This window comes from Pseudophryne corroboree, chromosome 2 (genome assembly GCF_028390025.1).
Source record: "Pseudophryne corroboree isolate aPseCor3 chromosome 2, aPseCor3.hap2, whole genome shotgun sequence".
NCBI classification, from domain to species: domain Eukaryota; kingdom Metazoa; phylum Chordata; class Amphibia; order Anura; family Myobatrachidae; genus Pseudophryne; species Pseudophryne corroboree.
The window spans coordinates 860398607-860417437 of NC_086445.1; the positions used below are offsets into that span (position 1 = coordinate 860398607).

Consider the following 18831-nt stretch of genomic DNA (forward strand, 5'->3'; position numbering starts at 1 on the left):
GTTCCAGATTGGCCACGAAGGACCTGGTATCCGGATCTGCAAGAAATGCTCACAGAAGATCCGTGGCCTCTTCCTCTAAGGTAAGACTTGTTACAACAAGGTCCCTATCTGTTCCAAGACTTACCGCGGCTGCGTTTGACGGCATGGCGGTTGAACGCCGGATCCTAGCGGGAAAAGGTATTCCGGATGAGATCATTCCTACGCTAATAAAGGCTAGGAAGGACGTGACATCTAAACATTATTTATTTATTTATTTATTATCAGTTTCTTATATAGCGCAGCAAATTCCGTTGCGCTTTACAATTTGAAATAACAATAACAAACTGGGTGATAACAGTCATAGAGGTAGGAAGGCCCTGCTCGCAAGCTTACAATCTATAGGGAAATAGGCATATGTACACAAGGAAAGGTGCTATCTATTGCATAGAATGAGAAGACATGTGAGGATATGTGTGGACTGTACAGAGTGGATGTAATTTGATAGGAAGGTTTATGAAAGTTATGTGGGTGGTTCAGGAATTTGATACGCTTGCCTAAAGAGGTGAGTTTTGAGGGAACGCTTGAAGGTTTGGAGACTAGAGGAGAGTCTTATTGTGCGTAGTAGGGCATTCCACAGAGTGGGTGCAGCCCGATGAAAGTCCTGCAGTCGTGAGTGGGAGCGAGTAATGAGTGTGGATGAGAGACGCAGGTCTTGTGAAGAGCGAAGAGGTCGGGTTGGGAGATATTTTGTGATAAGCGAAGTGATGTACGTTGGTGTAGTTTGGTTAATGGCCTTGTGTGTGAGTAAAAGTATTTTATATTGAATGCGGTAGAGTACAGGTAACCAATGGAGGGACTGACAGAGTGGATCTGCAGACGATGAACGTCTAGCGAGGAAGATAAGCCTCGCCGCTGCATTCAGAATGGATTGTAGTGGTGAGAGTCTCGTTTTGGGAAGACCAGTTAGGAGACTATTACAATAATCAATGCGGGAGATAATGAGAGCGTGGATTAGAGTTTTAGCAGTGTCTTGTGTAAGGTATGGTTGTATACATTATCACCGAATATGGAGAAAATATGTTTCTTGGTGTGAGGCCAGGAATGCTCCTACGGAAGAATTCCACCTGGGCCGTTTTCTTCACTTCCTACAAACTGGAGTGAATTTGGGACTAAAATTAGGCTCCATTAAAAGTTCAGATTTCTGCCTTATCAATTTTCTTTCAAAAGGAATTTGCCTCATTACCTGAAGTACACACTTTTGTGAAGGGAGTACTGCATATTCAGCCTCCTTTTGTACCTCCGGTGGCGCCTTGGGACCTTAACGTGGTGTTAAGTTTCCTTAAGTCACATTGGTTTGAACCACTTAAGACAGTGGAGTGGAAATATCTCACCTGGAAGGTGGTCATGTTGTTAGCCTTGGCTTCGGCTAGGCTAGTTTCGGAATTGGCGGCTTTATCACATAAAAGCCCCTATCTGGTTTTCAATATGGATAGAGCGGGATTGCAAACTCGTCCTCAATTCCTGCCAAAGGTGGTCTCATCCTTTCATATGAACCAACCTATTGTCGTGCCTGTGGCTACACGTGACTTGGAGGATTCCGAGTCCCTTGATGTGGTCAGGGCTTTGAAAATTTGCGTGGCTAGAACGGCTAGGATCAGAAAAACAGAAGCACTGTTTGTCCTGTATGCAGCCAACAAAGTTGGCGGTCCTGCTTCAAAGCAGACTATTGCTCGCTGGATCTGTAACACGATTCAGCAGGCGCACTCTACGGCAGGATTGCAGTTACCAAAATCAGTTAAGGCCCATTCCACTAGGAAGGTGGGCTCTTCTTGGGCGGCTGCCCGAGGGGTCTCGGCACTACAGCTGTGCTGAGCTGCTACTTGGTCGGGGTCAATCACCTTTGCAAAGTTCTATAAGTTTGATTCCCTGGCTGAGGAGGACCTCCTGTTTGCTCAATCGGTGCTGTAGAGTCATCCGCACTCTCCCGCCCGTTTGGGAGCTTTGGTATAATCCCCATGGTCCTTACGGAGTTCCCAGCATCCTCTAGGACGTAAGAGAAAATAAGATTTTAAACCTACCTGTAAATCTTTTTCTCGTAGTCCGTAGAGGATGCTGGGCGCCCGTCCCAAGTGTGGACTACTTCTGCAAGACTTGTATATAGTTATTGCTTGCATGAGGGTTATGTTATAGTTTCATCAGTCTTGGACTGATGCTATGTTGTTTTTCATACTGTTAACTGGGTAGTATATCACAAGTTATACGGTGTGATTGGTGTGGCTGGTATGAATCTTGCCCTTGGATAACAAAAATCCTTTCCTTGTACTGTCCGTCTCCTCTGAGCACAGTTTCTCTAACTGAGGTTTGGAGGAGGGGCATAGAGGGAGGAGCCAGTGCACACCAGAGTCCAAGACTTTCTTAAAGTGCCCATATCTCCTGCGGAGCCCGTCTCTCCCCATGGTCCTTACGGAGTCCCAGCATCCTCTACGGACTACGAGAAAAAGATTTACCGGTAGGTTTAAAATCTTATTTTTTCTACCTTGAGGGGTTGATACGACTCCCTGCAAGTTTGGAAAATAGTGGCTTAGAATCTAAGTCTATGGGTATAGAGCATATGTAAGTTTCTCCCCTGCGGTGTTGCCCAGTTTCATCAGAGGGTAATGACATTGGGAACATTTTGTTGAGATTTTTTTTTTAACTTCTGTAGTGTCTTCCCATCGCTTCGAGCCTCCAAGGGACACCATAGAAGTCATCAGCCCAGCAAATTCACCAGTGCCGGTACAGGAAAAAGAGACCTACCAACAAGAAGTCCCTAAGCCAAGCCAGCCAGAAAGTAAGCTTTCCTTATAGTGGAATATATAGACCCTCTCAAGAGTGTTCAGGCTTTCCTCTTTCATAAGCAGTTTTCCTATTTATGATTCAGATGAAAGTAGCCGACAATATGAAGGACAGCCCAGTCGCTACCGGACGCAACAGGAGTCCCCCTCACCACAGCAGCCAGCACCCACACATGTGCCTCAAACTCATAGACTGATCACGCTAGCCGATCATATATGTGTAAGTGTTTGAAGTCAATATTCACTTGATGATTGTATATTTTCCACTGTGATTTGCTGGTAATAAACATATATAATCATAGTTGTTGTGCAGACCTTGCTTCCTGGAATTCATGTAGCTGTACTTGGTTCCCTTTAGTATCACCTTTTCTAGATGCTTTTTTGCTATTAACATACTTTTGAAACTAACCACAACTGTAAGGAACTTCCCAAAGTGTATTCTAAAGCTGACACGATGTGTGTACCCAGCAGCGACTGGACCCGATGGGGGAGACTGACATCAGCAAGTGCATACACACTTGCCGGTGATAGGAGTGATGGCGCCCGCAGCATGGCCCTCGCTAGCGATGTCGCCCTTCTACCCTGCATGCAGGGCTGACGGACCGTGCATCGCCTGCGACATAGCGGGCACACACTAGATGATGTGCCCGATATGCCGGTCTGATCTGCTGGATCAGACGACATATCGTCCAGTGTTGTATTGACCCTTGATGTTATTTTTTTTACACATTGTATTATAATATGGAAACTGATACAACATCAGTCTTTTACAACATCAGCAAGTTTTCCTGGTCCCCCTAGTTTGTGCAAGAGTGCACTGCAAGCTGTAGAAATTGGAAAGGAGAGGGAGGATAGAGAATGAGCAGGGGGTGGGGCTACATGGCACTGTGTGCAGCCAGTCAGTGCTAGCAACATGGGAAAGAGGAGGCGGAAGCAACTGCAGACAGTGTGCCGAGTGATGATGTAAGGTTAATATACTGCTATATGTATATTTGTGTGACTATATGTTTGAGTGTATATATATATATATATATATATATATATATATATATATATGTGTGTGTGTGTGTGTATATATATATATATGTGTGTGTGTGTGTAACTGTTCATATGTATATGTTACTGACTGTATGACAGTGTGTGTATCACTGCAGCTTTTGGGCCACTCCCAGTCTTACGTGCCCGAGGCCCCCTGAATCCTTAATCCAGCTCTGACTGGAAGTATAGAATTAAAGTGAAGTTTAAATATGTTCTGTAAGGTAGATAGTTTAAAAGGGAGCTTGTTTGTGTTACATAAAAAAAAATTAATGGAGTTCTGTTTTCATCATTTAAGAGATTTGTCTTTTATTTTCTATTTTAGTTATAAGTGTATAACTCCATATCTTTGACAATTTATTTTTTCTCAGCACATTATAACACAAGACTTTGCCAGGAATCAGTCTGCCACCCAGGCTTCTCAGCAGCCCCCCACATCTACATTCCAGAACACTGCCCCACCATCAGCCCCTGTCCGGTCCAAGCCATCCAACAGGTTCAGCCCTGACTCACAGGCCCAGCCTATGCACCATCAGCGGCCCGCTTCTAGGGTGTCTCCTGAAAACATGCCTGACAAGCCTCGAGGAAGGTAATTTGATGCCACGGTTATGTTGTGTGTTGGTACACTGTACCAGTGTAAAGCTCACATTTTGGTTTTATTATATAATGTATATTCTCAGCCAAATAGGCTATGTTGTTACTGTGTACACACATGTGCCTAATCTCATACTTTATAAAACTGTGACATGGAAATGTCACTGCACATTGAACGTGGGATTAAATAGACAGAGTGAATGTGTAAGGTGCAGTGCTGCAAGTATGGCGGTACTGCGTACCGGTAAGAAATTCCCAGCCGGACCCAGTCACTCCCCCCTGAGTCCGGTGGTGTGTATTACACTAACTGATCCGCCGGTCCGTGAGCCAGTCAGATCTTACGGACCCGCAGCCAGTCAAGAGCCGCTGATGCCGGACCGCGAGCTCTGATTGGCTCGTGAACCAGCGCCAGATCTGATATACAGGGCACTGCCGCAGGAAGACTTGGAGACTGGACTGAGGGCAGGAGGTTCGCATGCTGTTTTCTCCTCTCCACAGCAGCAGACCGTGCCGGCCCCAGGCAGCAGCAACCGTGAGTTACACTGCTGGGGGCATATCTGGCACTGTGGGGGCATGTGTATGTGGCAAAGTAGGGGCATATCGGGCACTCTGGGGGCATATGTGTATCTGGCACTCTGGGGGCATGTATATCTGGCAATGTTTGGGCATATCTGGCAGTGGGGTCATATCTGGCACTCTGGAGGCATATGTGTATCTGGTACTATTGGGGGCATATGTGTATCACGCCCCCATTTTCAGCGGCCACACCCTTTTTTTGGGGTGTGCGGGCCTTCGGCTACTACCACTAAGAGTTTTTTTTCTACTTGCACCATTGGTAAGGTGACTATGGTATGATCTTTACAAAACTACATCTAGCTCTCAGATTTGTGTGTTTGGTGTTTATAGCCCACTGGGCACAGGGTATAAATTGAATACAATATGTTTAAAAAAGTACTTTATAGGTTTTTATATATAGCAGAACATGGCATTTGCACAAGGATAAAATAAATATATATATATAAATATATATATACACACACACACACACACACACTGATTAAAAAATAGCAGAATATGTGGATAAATGGGCTGATATGCATATACCCAAATAATATCAAATGACATGCGACAAATGATCTCAGTGATGCATACCCGGTGTGGGAAATTGGAGCCACTAGGTGTGAAGGGTGGTGTGTGTCCAAGGTGATACCCTGCTGGGCTCCAAAGTTTTTCACTGGCAGTAAGAGGGTCCTTCCTAGTAGTAAAAAGTCACTCCTTCCTAGTGGTGCTACCGACGCGTTTCGAGCTCCTGGCTCTATATTAAGGCAGAAAAAAAGTCACTCACCACACATCATCTATCTACCTTGATAAAGAGCCAGGAGCTCGGAACGCGTCTGTGGCACCACGAGGAAGGAGTTACTTTTTACTACTAGGAAGGACCCTCTTACTACTGGTGAAAAACTTTGGAGCCTAGTGGCTCCAATTTCACACACCGGGTATGCATCATTGAGATCATTTGATATTATTTGGGTGTATGCTTATCACCCTATTTGTCCACATATTCTGCTATTTTTTAATCAGTCTATATATGTTTTTTATCCTTGTCCAAATGTCATTTTCTGCTATATATAAAAACCTATAAATACTTTTTTAAACATATAGTACTCCATTTATACCCAGCGCCCATTCGGCTATAAACACTAAACACATATCTATACAGTAGAGATTTCAGGAAAATCCCTGGTATTTGACACCAGGCAGCTAAGGGTACGGAGCGCTCCTGGATTCCCACAAACTACATTCTTTACATCTAGCTCTCAACCTGATGGAGAGGGCGCAGGGGTGTTAAAGGGAATCTGATTTGCCAACAAATGTGGTTTGTGAGAAAGACTGTTAATGTGGAGCCATTTCTAGAGAAGCTCTTGGTGGGCCATATCATAATAGTCCAATGTTTTATCTATACAGGCCTGGAAAGTCACCAGAGAGGGGGCACATCAGTGAGCCATACGAGCCTATATCACCTCCACAGGTCCCAATTATGCATACAAAGCAGGATAATATGATGTTAATGTCCCAGAGACCGGAGCCTGCTGAACAAAGGTAGGTTGTCACAATAGACTTGCCAAACCGTTCTTACTAGTTGATTCTGGAGTATCTGGTACCATTAATTCCAGTGCAGGTATTTTGACAACGATACCACAGGTTCCAGAAGTACTTAACTTTTTGGTATTTGTTCCAGTTAAAGCCTTATTACGCAATATTTTGTTGGGCATAGTCATTCACTACCTTCTGTAATAGTCCTTTTAAACTGCACACTTCATTTGAGAAACTGCTATAATTGCTGTAGGATTAATCAATGTATTCCTTGTCAATACAGTACCTCGCCTTGCATTTAGCAAGCTTTCTTGTTGGCAAGTAAAACGTTCCCACTTGTCTCATCCCACTGCATTTACTAATAGTCTCTTTTTTTAGTGTCTCTTGTTAGCAGATTAATGCATAATAATCCTGTTGCAGGGCTACATCTAACTTCTATTAAATATTAGCAAGTCTATTTTCAGGGGTTATTTTTGTGTTTACTACTCTGTCTTAATTGTTGACTTTTGATTAATTAAGCTTCATTTTTTTTTTTCAGAGTGAACATCCAATCACATTTGCTCTTTAACAGTAGTTACAAATTTGCATCAGTCAGGTCTTTCACTTTATTCGAAATACATTGGGGATAAACCCCTTTATTAGTCAGGAATGCCCTACAAATTTGCATATTTCTTGAGTGCAAACTCTCCACATATTTCATAACTGATATAATGCCATAATACAGCAACTTCTTATTTACTAACTGACATCAAGTATTCTTGAATAGCTCTCAACATTTGTCCCGGCATTATAAGTTACTTAGAACAATATACAGGCTTACCAGTCACAGGCAGGTAGTTTGACTCATTTTCTTCCAAACTATAACATCTAAACCAGTTTCATTGATCCATTGTGTATGTTCCTTATTCTTCTTTTTTTCCCAGGACTGACTCTCGTTCTCCGGGAAATATAAATTATCTCCCCTCCTTCTTCACCAAGTTGGAAAACACTTCCCCTATGGTGATGTTCAAGAAACAAGAGATTTTTCGTAAGTTAATCTCCTCTGGTGGCGGTGACTCTGACATGGGTAAGTGGGACCTGACTCTCAACTTCCTTCTCTGTCCGTGGGGTGTCCACAATCAAATGTACTAGAGCGACTAATACTACACTAATAAAAGCCATGTTGCGTTACTCAAATATGTCGATTTTCACTCCTATCACCAATGTACTTAATGCAGAATGACTTCCATTCTGTGCATTACCAAACTTATGATAATTTGGGGGGGGGGGGATTCATCATAGCTTTGAGGAGAAAGTATCAACCAGTTAGCTTCTGTAATTGTACAGGCTGTGTTTGAAAATAACAGGAGCCCATTGGTTGGTACTTGGGGATTTATTTCTGTAGGGTTGCGTTATGGAATTGTTACTTTTCAGTATATGCCACATCACTTGATGTGATAGTTAGCCTGGTTAAATGGCAATTAATGTGACCTACCTTGTTTTGTGATGCTGTCCAGTATAACCGGGTCCTGTGCTCCCGGCTTTGCTTCCTCTCCCCCCATTTTATTGTTTCCCACCGCCAGTATCGTCCACCAGTGGATCTTTGGGCGTAGAGGGAAGGCGTAGAGGGGAGGGGCCGAGCAGAGGGCAGTGGTGAGTCAGTAAGGCAGGGAGCGGGCAGCGGTGAGTATGCTCTGCACAGGAGCTGTTGCTGGCCACGCAAAGAAGAGGACTGTCCTGGAGCTCACTAGCAGCATGGAGGGGAAATGGGGACTTCTTTCCCAGCTTCCAGCAGCACCAGCACTGACTGGGTTGGGGGGGGGGGGTCGTCTGCAGGGGAGGCCAGGGTGCAGTGATCAGCTGGGGGACAGATTGTGGGTGTCTGCAGGGCGGTGGTGCTTGGGGGCAGAGTGCGGATGTCTCTTGTGACTGCAGGAGACAGACATCTCTGCTTCCCTGCCGAGTGCCATTGGCCACCTCTGATTGGTCAGAGTTAGTGTAGGGGGTGGAGAGAACAGGGAGGAGGCAGCTGTCTTCACTGTTCCTCCCCTTTAGACCCCTCCTTACGCCATCCTGTGATGGCATTTTATAATGGGTATTTATGTAGAGAAGCGAAATGGAAATCTAAGCCTTCCGTATGTCTATGAATCGCTCTCTCCATACTACTGTATGGGGAAGCAATTTCTCCACTAATCAGGGGCACCGCTGGGGAGAGATGTGATTTCTCCATGGTAACCCCTTCTGTGAATAGGAGGAAGCAGTTTTACGAGCGGTTATCACTCATAAAGGACTTTTAACTGTTCAATGAATAGACCCCTTAATCTCTCTCCAAGCTTTGATAGATCTCCTCTTTTGGTGGTTGTATAATCCCATTCCGTAAAATGAAGGTCAGCTTTAAATATTTTTGGTTAACACAATTTTATGAAAATAGAAATATAAGTTGTTGGGTTCTGCCATCACTGGCTTATATCAGTATTGTTACAGTAGAATCAGTTTTTATGTTTAAATCCCTAACATAATACATGTGTTTATAGTGCTGGTGCTGATTTAAAACAGCCACTGAACCTATATTAAATGTGGGTTTATATGAAAGAGCTACGAAAACTGGTCAGATAACCATATGTAATGCTGTCAGTGCACTCTGCAATATTGGGTGGTTGGTCCAATACGACAGTGTGTACTGCCTAAAGCAGGGGTGGGGAACCTCCAGCCCGCGGGCCGTATAAGGCCCGCAAAGCCGTTTGCTCCGGCCCACCCGCTTCTCTGTGAGACACGCCGCCGCTCAGTCCGGCGGCAGCGTGTCTCAGCTATCATGACAGGGACTCAGGAAGAGAGCGCGGTGGATGGCGGCGGCGTGTAGGACTAGAAACCAGCCGCCGGTTCGTGAACCAATCAGAGCTTGTGGACCGGCAGCCAATCAGGAGCCGCGGCTGCCGGTCCGCGAGCTCTGGTTGGCTCTCGAACTGGCGGCTGGTTTCAAGTCCTACACGCCGCCGCCCAACATAGCCGCGCTCTCCTCCGTGTCCCGCCGAAAGAAGCAGTGGTAAGCAGCACGGGGGGAAGGGGGGACGTGGGGGGGGGGGGGGGGGGCGCGCATCTGTATACCTGGCACTGTGAGGGGCAATTGTATACCTGGCACTGTGAGGGGCAATTGTATACCTGGCACTGTGAGGGGCAATTGTATACCTGGCACTGTGGGGGGCAATTGTATACCTTGCACTGTGGGGACATCTGTTTACCTGGCACTGTGAGGGGCATTTGTATACCTGGCACTGAGGGGCATTTGTATACCTGGCACTGAGGGGCATTTGTATACCTGGCACTGTGAGGGGCATTTGTATACCTGGCACTGTGAGGGGCATTTGTATACCTGGCACTGTGGGGGGCATCTGTATACCTGGCACTGTGGGGGCATCTGTATACCTGGCACTGTGAGGGGACTTTGTATACCTGGCACTGTGAGGGGCATTTGTATACCTGGCACTGTGAGGGGCATTTGTATACCTGGCACTGTGGGGGCATTTGTATACCTGGCACTGTGGGGGCATTTGTATACCTGGCACTGTGGGGGCATCTGTATACCTGGCACTGTGGGGGCATCTGTATACCTGGCACTGTGAGGGGCATTTGTATACCTGGCACTTTGGGGGCATTTGTATACCTGGCACTGTGGGGGGGGGGCATCTGTATACCTGGCACTGTGGGGGCATCTAGCATCTGTATACCTGGCACTGTGGGGGCATCTAGCATCTGTATACCTGGCACTGTGAGGGGCATTTGTATACCTGGCACTGTGAGGGGCATTTGTATACCTGGCACTGTGAGGGGCATTTGTATACCTGGCACTGTGAGGGGCATTTGTATACCTGGCACTGTGAGGGGCATTTGTATACCTGGCACTGTGAGGGGCATTTGTATACCTGGCACTGAGGGGCATTTGTATACCTGGCACTGTGAGGGGCATTTGTATACCTGGCACTGTGAGGGGCATTTGTATACCTGGCACTGTGGGGGGCATCTGTATACCTGGCACTGTGGGGGCATCTGTATACCTGGCACTGTGAGGGGACTTTGTATACCTGGCACTGTGAGGGGCATTTGTATACCTGGCACTGTGAGGGGCATTTGTATACCTGGCACTGTGGGGGCATTTGTATACCTGGCACTGTGGGGGCATTTGTATACCTGGCACTGTGGGGGCATCTGTATACCTGGCACTGTGGGGGCATCTGTATACCTGGCACTGTGAGGGGCATTTGTATACCTGGCACTTTGGGGGCATTTGTATACCTGGCACTGTGGGGGGGGGGCATCTGTATACCTGGCACTGTGGGGGCATCTAGCATCTGTATACCTGGCACTGTGGGGGCATCTAGCATCTGTATACCTGGCACTGTGAGGGGCATTTGTATACCTGGCACTGTGAGGGGCATTTGTATACCTGGCACTGTGAGGGGCATTTGTATACCTAGCACTGTGGGCGGGCATCTGTATACCTGGCACTGTGGGGGCATCTGTATACCTGGCACTGTGGGGGGGCATCTGTATACCTGGCACTGTGAGGGACATCTGTATACCTGGCACTGTGGGAGCATCTGTATACCTGGCACTGTGGGGGCATCTGTATACCTGGCACTGTGGGGGGCATTTGTATACCTGGCACTGTGAGGGGCATTTGTATACCTGGCACTGTGGGGGGGGGGCATTTGTATACCTGGCACTGTGGGGGGGGGGCATTTGTATACCTGGCACTGTGGGGGGGGGGCATTTGTATACCTGGCACTGTGGGGGGGGGGCATTTGTATACCTGGCACTGTGGGGGGGGGCATTTGTATACCTGGCACTGTGGGGGGGGGCATTTGTATACCTGGCACTGTGGGGGGGGCATTTGTATTCCTGGCACTGTGGGGGGCATTTGTATACCTGGCACTGTGGGGGGCATTTGTATACCTGGCACTGTGGGGGGCATTTGTATACCTGGCACTGTGGGGGGCATTTGTATACCTGGCACTGTGGGGGCATTTGTATACCTGGCACTGTGAGGGGCATTTGTATACCTTGCACTGTGGGGGCAATTGTGGATTTGGCACTGCACTATTGGGGGCATATGTGTATCACGTCCCATTTTAATTGGCCACACCCATTTTTTTGGTGCGCGCACACCGTGCCTCTAAGGGGCAGACCTACTGGGGGGCAGGGTAATTTTTTAAGTTGAGAATTTTTGTATGGCCCCCGAAGGATTTTATAAATATCCAAATGGCCCTCGGTAGAAAAAAGGTTCCCCACCCCTGCCCTAAAGCAACCATGATTCTCGCTAATGAGTCTATCAAAATTGGTTAAAAATTATGTGGGAAGGTGAATGCAGTGTGAAAGGAGTATTAGTAGGACAATATATTACAATCGCCTGTATAAGTAATATACATAAAATGGGAACTTTTTATATGATAGTAGATTAATGTGAAACAACATTTACACATATATTCAATTAGCGACGGAACTATTCCGATATGCATTTGTCGGAATGGATCCGATAACCCCTATTCAAATCTCATCTCAATTCGACTTTCGGGGAGCTGCACTGCAGAAGTATGTCACACAGCCACCCGACCTCACGGCAGTGTCCACCCGGCTCCAGCAAGTGTGACCTCACTTGCTTGGAGCCGCGTGGAAGCTGCCGTGAGCGGCGCGGCTTTGTGACATCCTGCTGCAGCGCTGTGCTGTAGCGCTGATCTCCCCTATATGCCCACGGCTGTCCCCCGTCTCCCTGCGGCTCTCCCCCCTCTCCTGCTCTAATCCCTCATCTCAGTCCGACATTTTTTTATGTCAGACTGAGATGGTCGAAAAGGATTGGCAGCTATTCCTCCGATCCACGTGCTTTCCGACAAGTCGAATTCATCGACTTGCCGACAAATCTTGGGATATATTGAATAGGTCGAATCACGATTCGACCTTAAAAAGTTGAAAACTGCCGTCTTTTCGACAGACGGCAGCTTTCGACTTTAATTGAATATACCTCTATAATGGAATTGCCATCTAACTATTGTTTCTTATTAAAACTTCTCAGTGTCCGGTTCAGTTATTTTTTAAATGTCAAACTGTTGACTTGCGTTATAATATTGCCTGTTTGTTGTGCTCTTGGGTTTTTTGTTTTTATACTGGAATTTATTTATTATTATTATTATTATTTAGTTTCCCTGTTGTATAAAAAGTGTTTAATTTGCATAAGAAATAAAGTAGTAGTTTTGAATATATTTGCTCTGTCCCATCTTTTATTTAATACTGTTTAACTTGTCAGAAATGAGGCTTGCTAATGAAAGCTGAATGTATATATTGCAGCAGCTGCTCAACCAGGAACAGAAATTTTTAACCTGCCAGCTGTCACTACCTCAGGTAAGACCATCTATGAAAGTAGTGCTACTATCTGTTGATATTTCAAATCTATTGTTGTTCAGGAAATTTTCCCTTGTGTTTCCTTAAGCATTTGCTGCACACTTCTGGGGGGAGTTCAGTTAGCTGCAATAATTTACCGTGGACTAATTGATCCCCCAGGGCTATTCAATTAGCCCCAAAGTGAGCCTGACAGCTGTACTTATCGGGAAAAAAATTTTAGCCACAAAAAAAAACAATCCCTGTTAACTAATAAGATTTTACTTACCGATAAATCTATTTCTCGGAGTCCGTAGTGGATGCTGGGGTTCCTGAAAGGACCATGGGGGAATAGCGGCTCCGCAGGAGACAGGGCACAAAAAGTAAAGCTTTTCCAGATCAGGTGGTGTGCACTGGCTCCTCCCCCTATGACCCTCCTCCAGACTCCAGTTAGGTACTGTGCCCGGACGAGCGTACACAATAAGGGAGGATTTTGAATCCCGGGTAAGACTCATACCAGCCACACCAATCACACCGTACAACTTGTGATCTAAACCCAGTTAACAGTATGATAACAGCGGAGCCTCTGAAAGATGGCTTCCTTCAACAATAACCCGAATTAGTTAACAATAACTATGTACAATTATTGCAGATAATCCGCACTTGGGATGGGCGCCCAGCATCCACTACGGACTCCGAGAAATAGATTTATCGGTAAGTAAAATCTTATTTTCTCTATCGTCCTAGTGGATGCTGGGGTTCCTGAAAGGACCATGGGGATTATACCAAAGCTCCCAAACGGGCGGGAGAGTGCGGATGACTCTGCAGCACCGAATGAGAGAACTCCAGGTCCTCCTTAGCCAGAGTATCAAATTTGTAAAATTTTACAAACGTGTTCTCCCCTGACCACGTAGCTGCTCGGCAAAGTTGTAATGCCGAGACCCCTCGGGCAGCCGCCCAAGATGAGCCCACCTTCCTTGTGGAGTGGGCCTTTACAGATTTAGGCTGTGGCAGGCCTGCCACAGAATGTGCAAGTTGGATTGTGCTACAGATCCAACGAGCAATCGTCTGCTTAGACGCAGGAGCACCCATCTTGTTGGGTGCATACAATATAAACAACGAGTCAGATTTTCTGACTCCAGCTGTCCTTGCAATATATTTTTTTTAATGCTCTGACAACGTCCAGTAACTTGGAGTCCTCCAAGTCACTTGTAGCCGCAGGCACTACAATAGGCTGGTTCAGATGAAATGCTGACCCCACCTTAGGGAGAAAATGCGGACGAGTCCGCAGTTCTGCCCTGTCCGAATGGAAAATCAGATATGGGCTTTTGTAAGATAAAGCTGCCAGTTCTGACACTCTCCTGGCCGAAGCCAGGGCTAGAAGCATGGTCACTTTCCATGTGAGATATTTCAAATCCACCTTCTTTAGTGGTTCAAACCAATGAGATTTTAGAAAGTCCAAAACCACATTGAGATCCCACGGTGCCACTGGAGGCACCACAGGAGGCTGTATATGTAGCACTCCCTTAACAAAGGTCTGGACTTCAGGGACTGAAGCCAATTCTTTTTGAAAGAAAATCGACAGGGCCGAAATTTGAACCTTAATAGATCCCAATTTGAGACCCATAGACAATCCTGATTGCAGGAAATGTAGGAATCGACCCAGTTGAAATTCCTCCGTCGGAGCACTCCGATCTTCGCACCACGCAACATATTTTCGCCAAATTCGGTGATAATGTTGCACGGTTACTTCCTTCCTTGCTTTAATCAAAGTAGGAATGACTTCTTCCGGCATGCCTTTTTCCTTTAGGATCCGGCGTTCAACCGCCATGCCGTCAAACGCAGCCGCGGTAAGTCTTGAAACAGACAGGGACCCTGCTGAAGCAAGTCCCTCCTTAGAGGTAGAGGCCACGGATCTTCCGTGATCATCTCTTGAAGTTCCGGGTACCAAGTCCTTCTTGGCCAATCCGGAACCACTAGTATCGTCCTTACGCCTCTTTGCCGTATAATTCTCAATACTTTTGGTATGAGAGGCAGAGGAGGAAACACATACACCGACTGGTACACCCAAGGCGTTACCAGCGCGTCCACAGCTATTGTCTGCGGATCTCTTGACCTGGCGCAATACCTGTCCAGTTTTTTGTTGAGGCGAGACGCCATCATGTCCACCATTGGTCTTTCCCAACGGGTTACCAGCAAGTGGAAGACTTCTGGATGAAGTCCCCACTCTCCCGGGTGAAGATCGTGTCTGCTGAACACTGCTGACAGTGCTATCACATGATTCTCTGCCCAGCGAAGAATCCTTGCAGCTTCTGCCATTGCACTCCTGCTTCTTGTGCCGCCCTGTCTGTTCACATGGGCGACTGCCGTGATGTTGTCCGACTGGATCAACACCGGTTTTCCCTGAAGCAGAGGTTCTGCCTGGCTTAGAGCATTGTATATTGCTCTTAGTTCCAGAATGTTTATGTGAAGAGACGTTTCCAGGCTCGTCCATACTCCCTGGAAGTTTCTTCCTTGTGTGACTGCTCCCCAGCCTCTCAGGCTGGCGTCCGTGGTCACCAGGATCCAATCCTGTATGCCGAATCTGCGGCCCTCCAATAGATGAGCACTCTGCAACCACCACAGAAGAGACACCCTTGTCCTTGGAGACAGGGTTATCCGCAGGTGCATCTGAAGATGCGACCCTGACCATTTGTCCAACAGATCCCTTTGGAAAATTCTTGCGTGGAATCTGCCGAATGGAATTGCTTCGTAAGAAGCCACCATTTTTCCCAGGACTCTTGTGCATTGATGTACAGACACCTTTCCTGGTTTTAGGAGGTTCCTGACAAGCTCGGATAACTCCTTGGCTTTTTCCTCCGGGAGAAAACCTTTTTCTGAACCGTGTCCAGAATCATCCCTAGGAACAGCAGACGAGTTGTCGGCATTAACTGGGATTTTGGAATATTCAGAATCCACCCGTGCTGTTTTAGCACTTCTTGCGACAGTGCTAATCCCATCTCTAGCTGTTCTCTGGACCTTGCCCTTATTAGGAGATCGTCCAAGTATGGGATAATTAATACGCCTTTTCTTCGAAGAAGAATCATCATCTCGGCCATTACCTTTGTAAAGACCCGAGGTGCCGTGGACAATCCGAACGGCAGCGTCTGAAACTGATAGTGACAGTTTTGTACAACGAACCTGAGGTACCCCTGGTGTGAGGGGTAAATTGGAACGTGGAGATACGCATCCTTGATGTCCAAGGATACCATAAAGTCCCCCTCTTCCAGGTTCGCTATCACTGCTCTGAGTGACTCCATCTTGAACTTGAACTTCTTTATGTACAGGTTCAAGGACTTCAGATTTAGAATAGGCCTTACCGAGCCATCCGGCTTCGGTACCACAAAAAGAGTGGAATAATACCCCTTCCCTTGTTGTAGAAGAGGTACCTTGACTATCACCTGCTGAGAGTACAGCTTGTGAATGGCTTCCAAAACCGTCTCCCTTTCGGAGGGGGACGTTGGTAAAGCAGACTTCAGGAAACGGCGAGGTGGATCTGTCTCTAATTCCAACCTGTACCCCTGAGATATTATCTGCAGGATCCAGGGATCTACCTGCGAGTGAGCCCACTGCGCGCTGTAATTTTTGAGACGACCACCCACCGTCCCCGAGTCCGCTTGAGAAGCCCCAGCGTCATGCTGAGGCTTTTGTAGAAGCCGGGGAAGGCTTCTGTTCCTGGGAAGGAGCTGCCTGTTGCTGTCTCTTCCCTCGACCTCTGCCTCGTGGCAGATATGAATAGCCCTTTGCTCTCTTATTTTTAAAGGAACGAAAGGGCTGCGGTTGAAAAGTCGGTGCCTTTTTCTGTTGGGGAGTGACTTGAGGTAGAAAGGTGGATTTCCCGGCTGTAGCCGTGGCCACCAAATCTGATAGACCGACTCCAAATAACTCCTCCCCTTTATACGGCAAAACTTCCATATGTCGTTTTGAATCCGCATCGCCTGTCCACTGTCGCGTCCATAGAGCTCTTCTGGCCGAAATGGACATAGCACTTACCCGTGATGCCAGTGTGCAGATATCCCTCTGTGCATCACGCATATAAAGAAATGCATCCTTTATTTGTTCTAACGACAGTAAAATATTGTCCCTGTCCAGGGTATCAATATTTTCAATCAGGGACTCTGACCAAACTACCCCAGCACTGCACATCCAGGCAGTCGCTATAGCTGGTCGTAGTATAACACCTGCATGTGTGTATATACTTTTTTGGATATTTTCCATCCTCCTATCTGATGGATCTTTAAGTGCGGCCGTCTCAGGAGAGGGTAACGCCACTTGTTTAGATAAGCGTGTTAGCGCCTTGTCCACCCTAGGAGGTGTTTCCCAGCGCTCCCTAACCTCTGGCGGGAAAGGGTATAATGCCAATAATTTCTTTGAAATTATCAGCTTTTTATCAGGGGCAACCCACGCTTCATTACACACGTCATTTAATTCTTCTGATTCAGGAAAAACTATAGGTAGTTTTTTCACACCCCACATAATACCCTGTTTAGTGGTACCTGTAGTATCAGCTAAATGTAACGCCTCCTTCATTGCCAAAATCATATAACGTGTGGCCCTACTGGAAAATACGGTTGATTCGTCACCGTCACCACTGGAGTCAGTGCCTGTGTCTGGGTCTGTGTCGACCGACTGAGGCAAAGGGCGTTTCACAGCCCCTGACGGTGTTTGAGTCGCCTGGACAGGCACTAATTGATTGTCCGGCCGTCTCATGTCGTCAAACGACTGCTTTAGCGTGTTGACACTATCCCGTAGTTCCATAAATAAAGGCATCCATTCTGGTGTCGACTCCCTAGGGGGTGACATCCTCATATTTGGCAATTGCTCCGCCTCCACACCAATATCGTCCTCATACATGTCGACACACACGTACCGACACACAGCAGACACACAGGGAATGCTCCTAACGAAGACAGGACCCACTAGCCCTTTGGGGAGACAGAGGGAGAGTTTGCCAGCACACACCAAAAGCGCTATATATAACAGGGATAGCCTTATAATAAGTGCTCCCTTATAGCTGCTTTATATATATCAAAATATCGCCATAATTTTGCCCCCCCTCTCTGTTTTACCCTGTTTCTGTAGTGCAGTGCAGGGGAGAGACCTGGGAGCCGTCCTGACCAGCGGAGCTGTGAGAGGAAATGGCGCCGTGTGCTGAGGAGATAGGCCCCGCCCCTTTTCCGGCGGGCTCGTCTCCCACTATTTAGTGAATCCAGGCAGGGGTTAAATATCTCCATATAGCCTCTGGGGGCTATATATGAGGTATTTTTAGCCTTTATATAGGTTACATTTGCCTCCCAGGGCGCCCCCCCCCAGCGCCCTGCACCCTCAGTGACTGCGTGTGAAGTGTGCTGAGAGGAAAATGGCGCACAGCTGCAGTGCTGTGCGCTACCTTTAGAAGACTGCAGGAGTCTTCAGCCGCCGATTCTGGACCTCTTCTGACTTCAGCATCTGCAAGGGGGCCGGCGGCGCGGCTCCGGTGACCATCCAGGCTGTACCTGTGATCGTCCCTCTGGAGCTGATGTCCAGTAGCCAAGAAGCCAATCCATCCTGCACGCAGGTGAGTTCACTTCTTCTCCCCTCAGTCCCTCGTTGCAGTGATCCTGTTGCCAGCAGGACTCACTGTAAAATAAAAAACCTAAGCTAAACTTTTTCTAAGCAGCTCTTTAGGAGAGCCACCTAGATTGCACCCTTCTCGGCCGGGCACAAAAATCTAACTGGAGTCTGGAGGAGGGTCATAGGGGGAGGAGCCAGTGCACACCACCTGATCTGGAAAAGCTTTACTTTTTGTGCCCTGTCTCCTGCGGAGCCGCTATTCCCCCATGGTCCTTTCAGGAACCCCAGCATCCACTAGGACGATAGAGAAAAGGGGTTAACCAGTGCTGCAACCCTGCTAATGCCTCTGTGATGTTTT

General features: G+C 47.1%; 1 protein-coding gene across 16 annotated transcripts in view; it reads left to right on the forward strand.

Annotated features, from left to right (window-relative positions):
- Positions 1–18831, forward strand: part of NCOR1 (nuclear receptor corepressor 1) — a 426430-nt gene that overhangs the window by 387486 nt on the left and 20113 nt on the right. For 15 of the 16 annotated variants that reach the window (XM_063955846.1, XM_063955845.1, XM_063955858.1 and 12 more), the window contains 6 exons: positions 2684–2809; positions 2900–3033; positions 4220–4437; positions 6408–6542; positions 7460–7602; positions 12852–12905. In XM_063955846.1, coding sequence (XP_063811916.1) covers positions 2684–2809; positions 2900–3033; positions 4220–4437; positions 6408–6542; positions 7460–7602; positions 12852–12905 — 810 coding nt within the window. The remainder of the gene's footprint in view (positions 1–2683; positions 2810–2899; positions 3034–4219; positions 4438–6407; positions 6543–7459; positions 7603–12851; positions 12906–18831) is intronic. The other variant, XM_063955847.1, reaches the window with a different exon arrangement.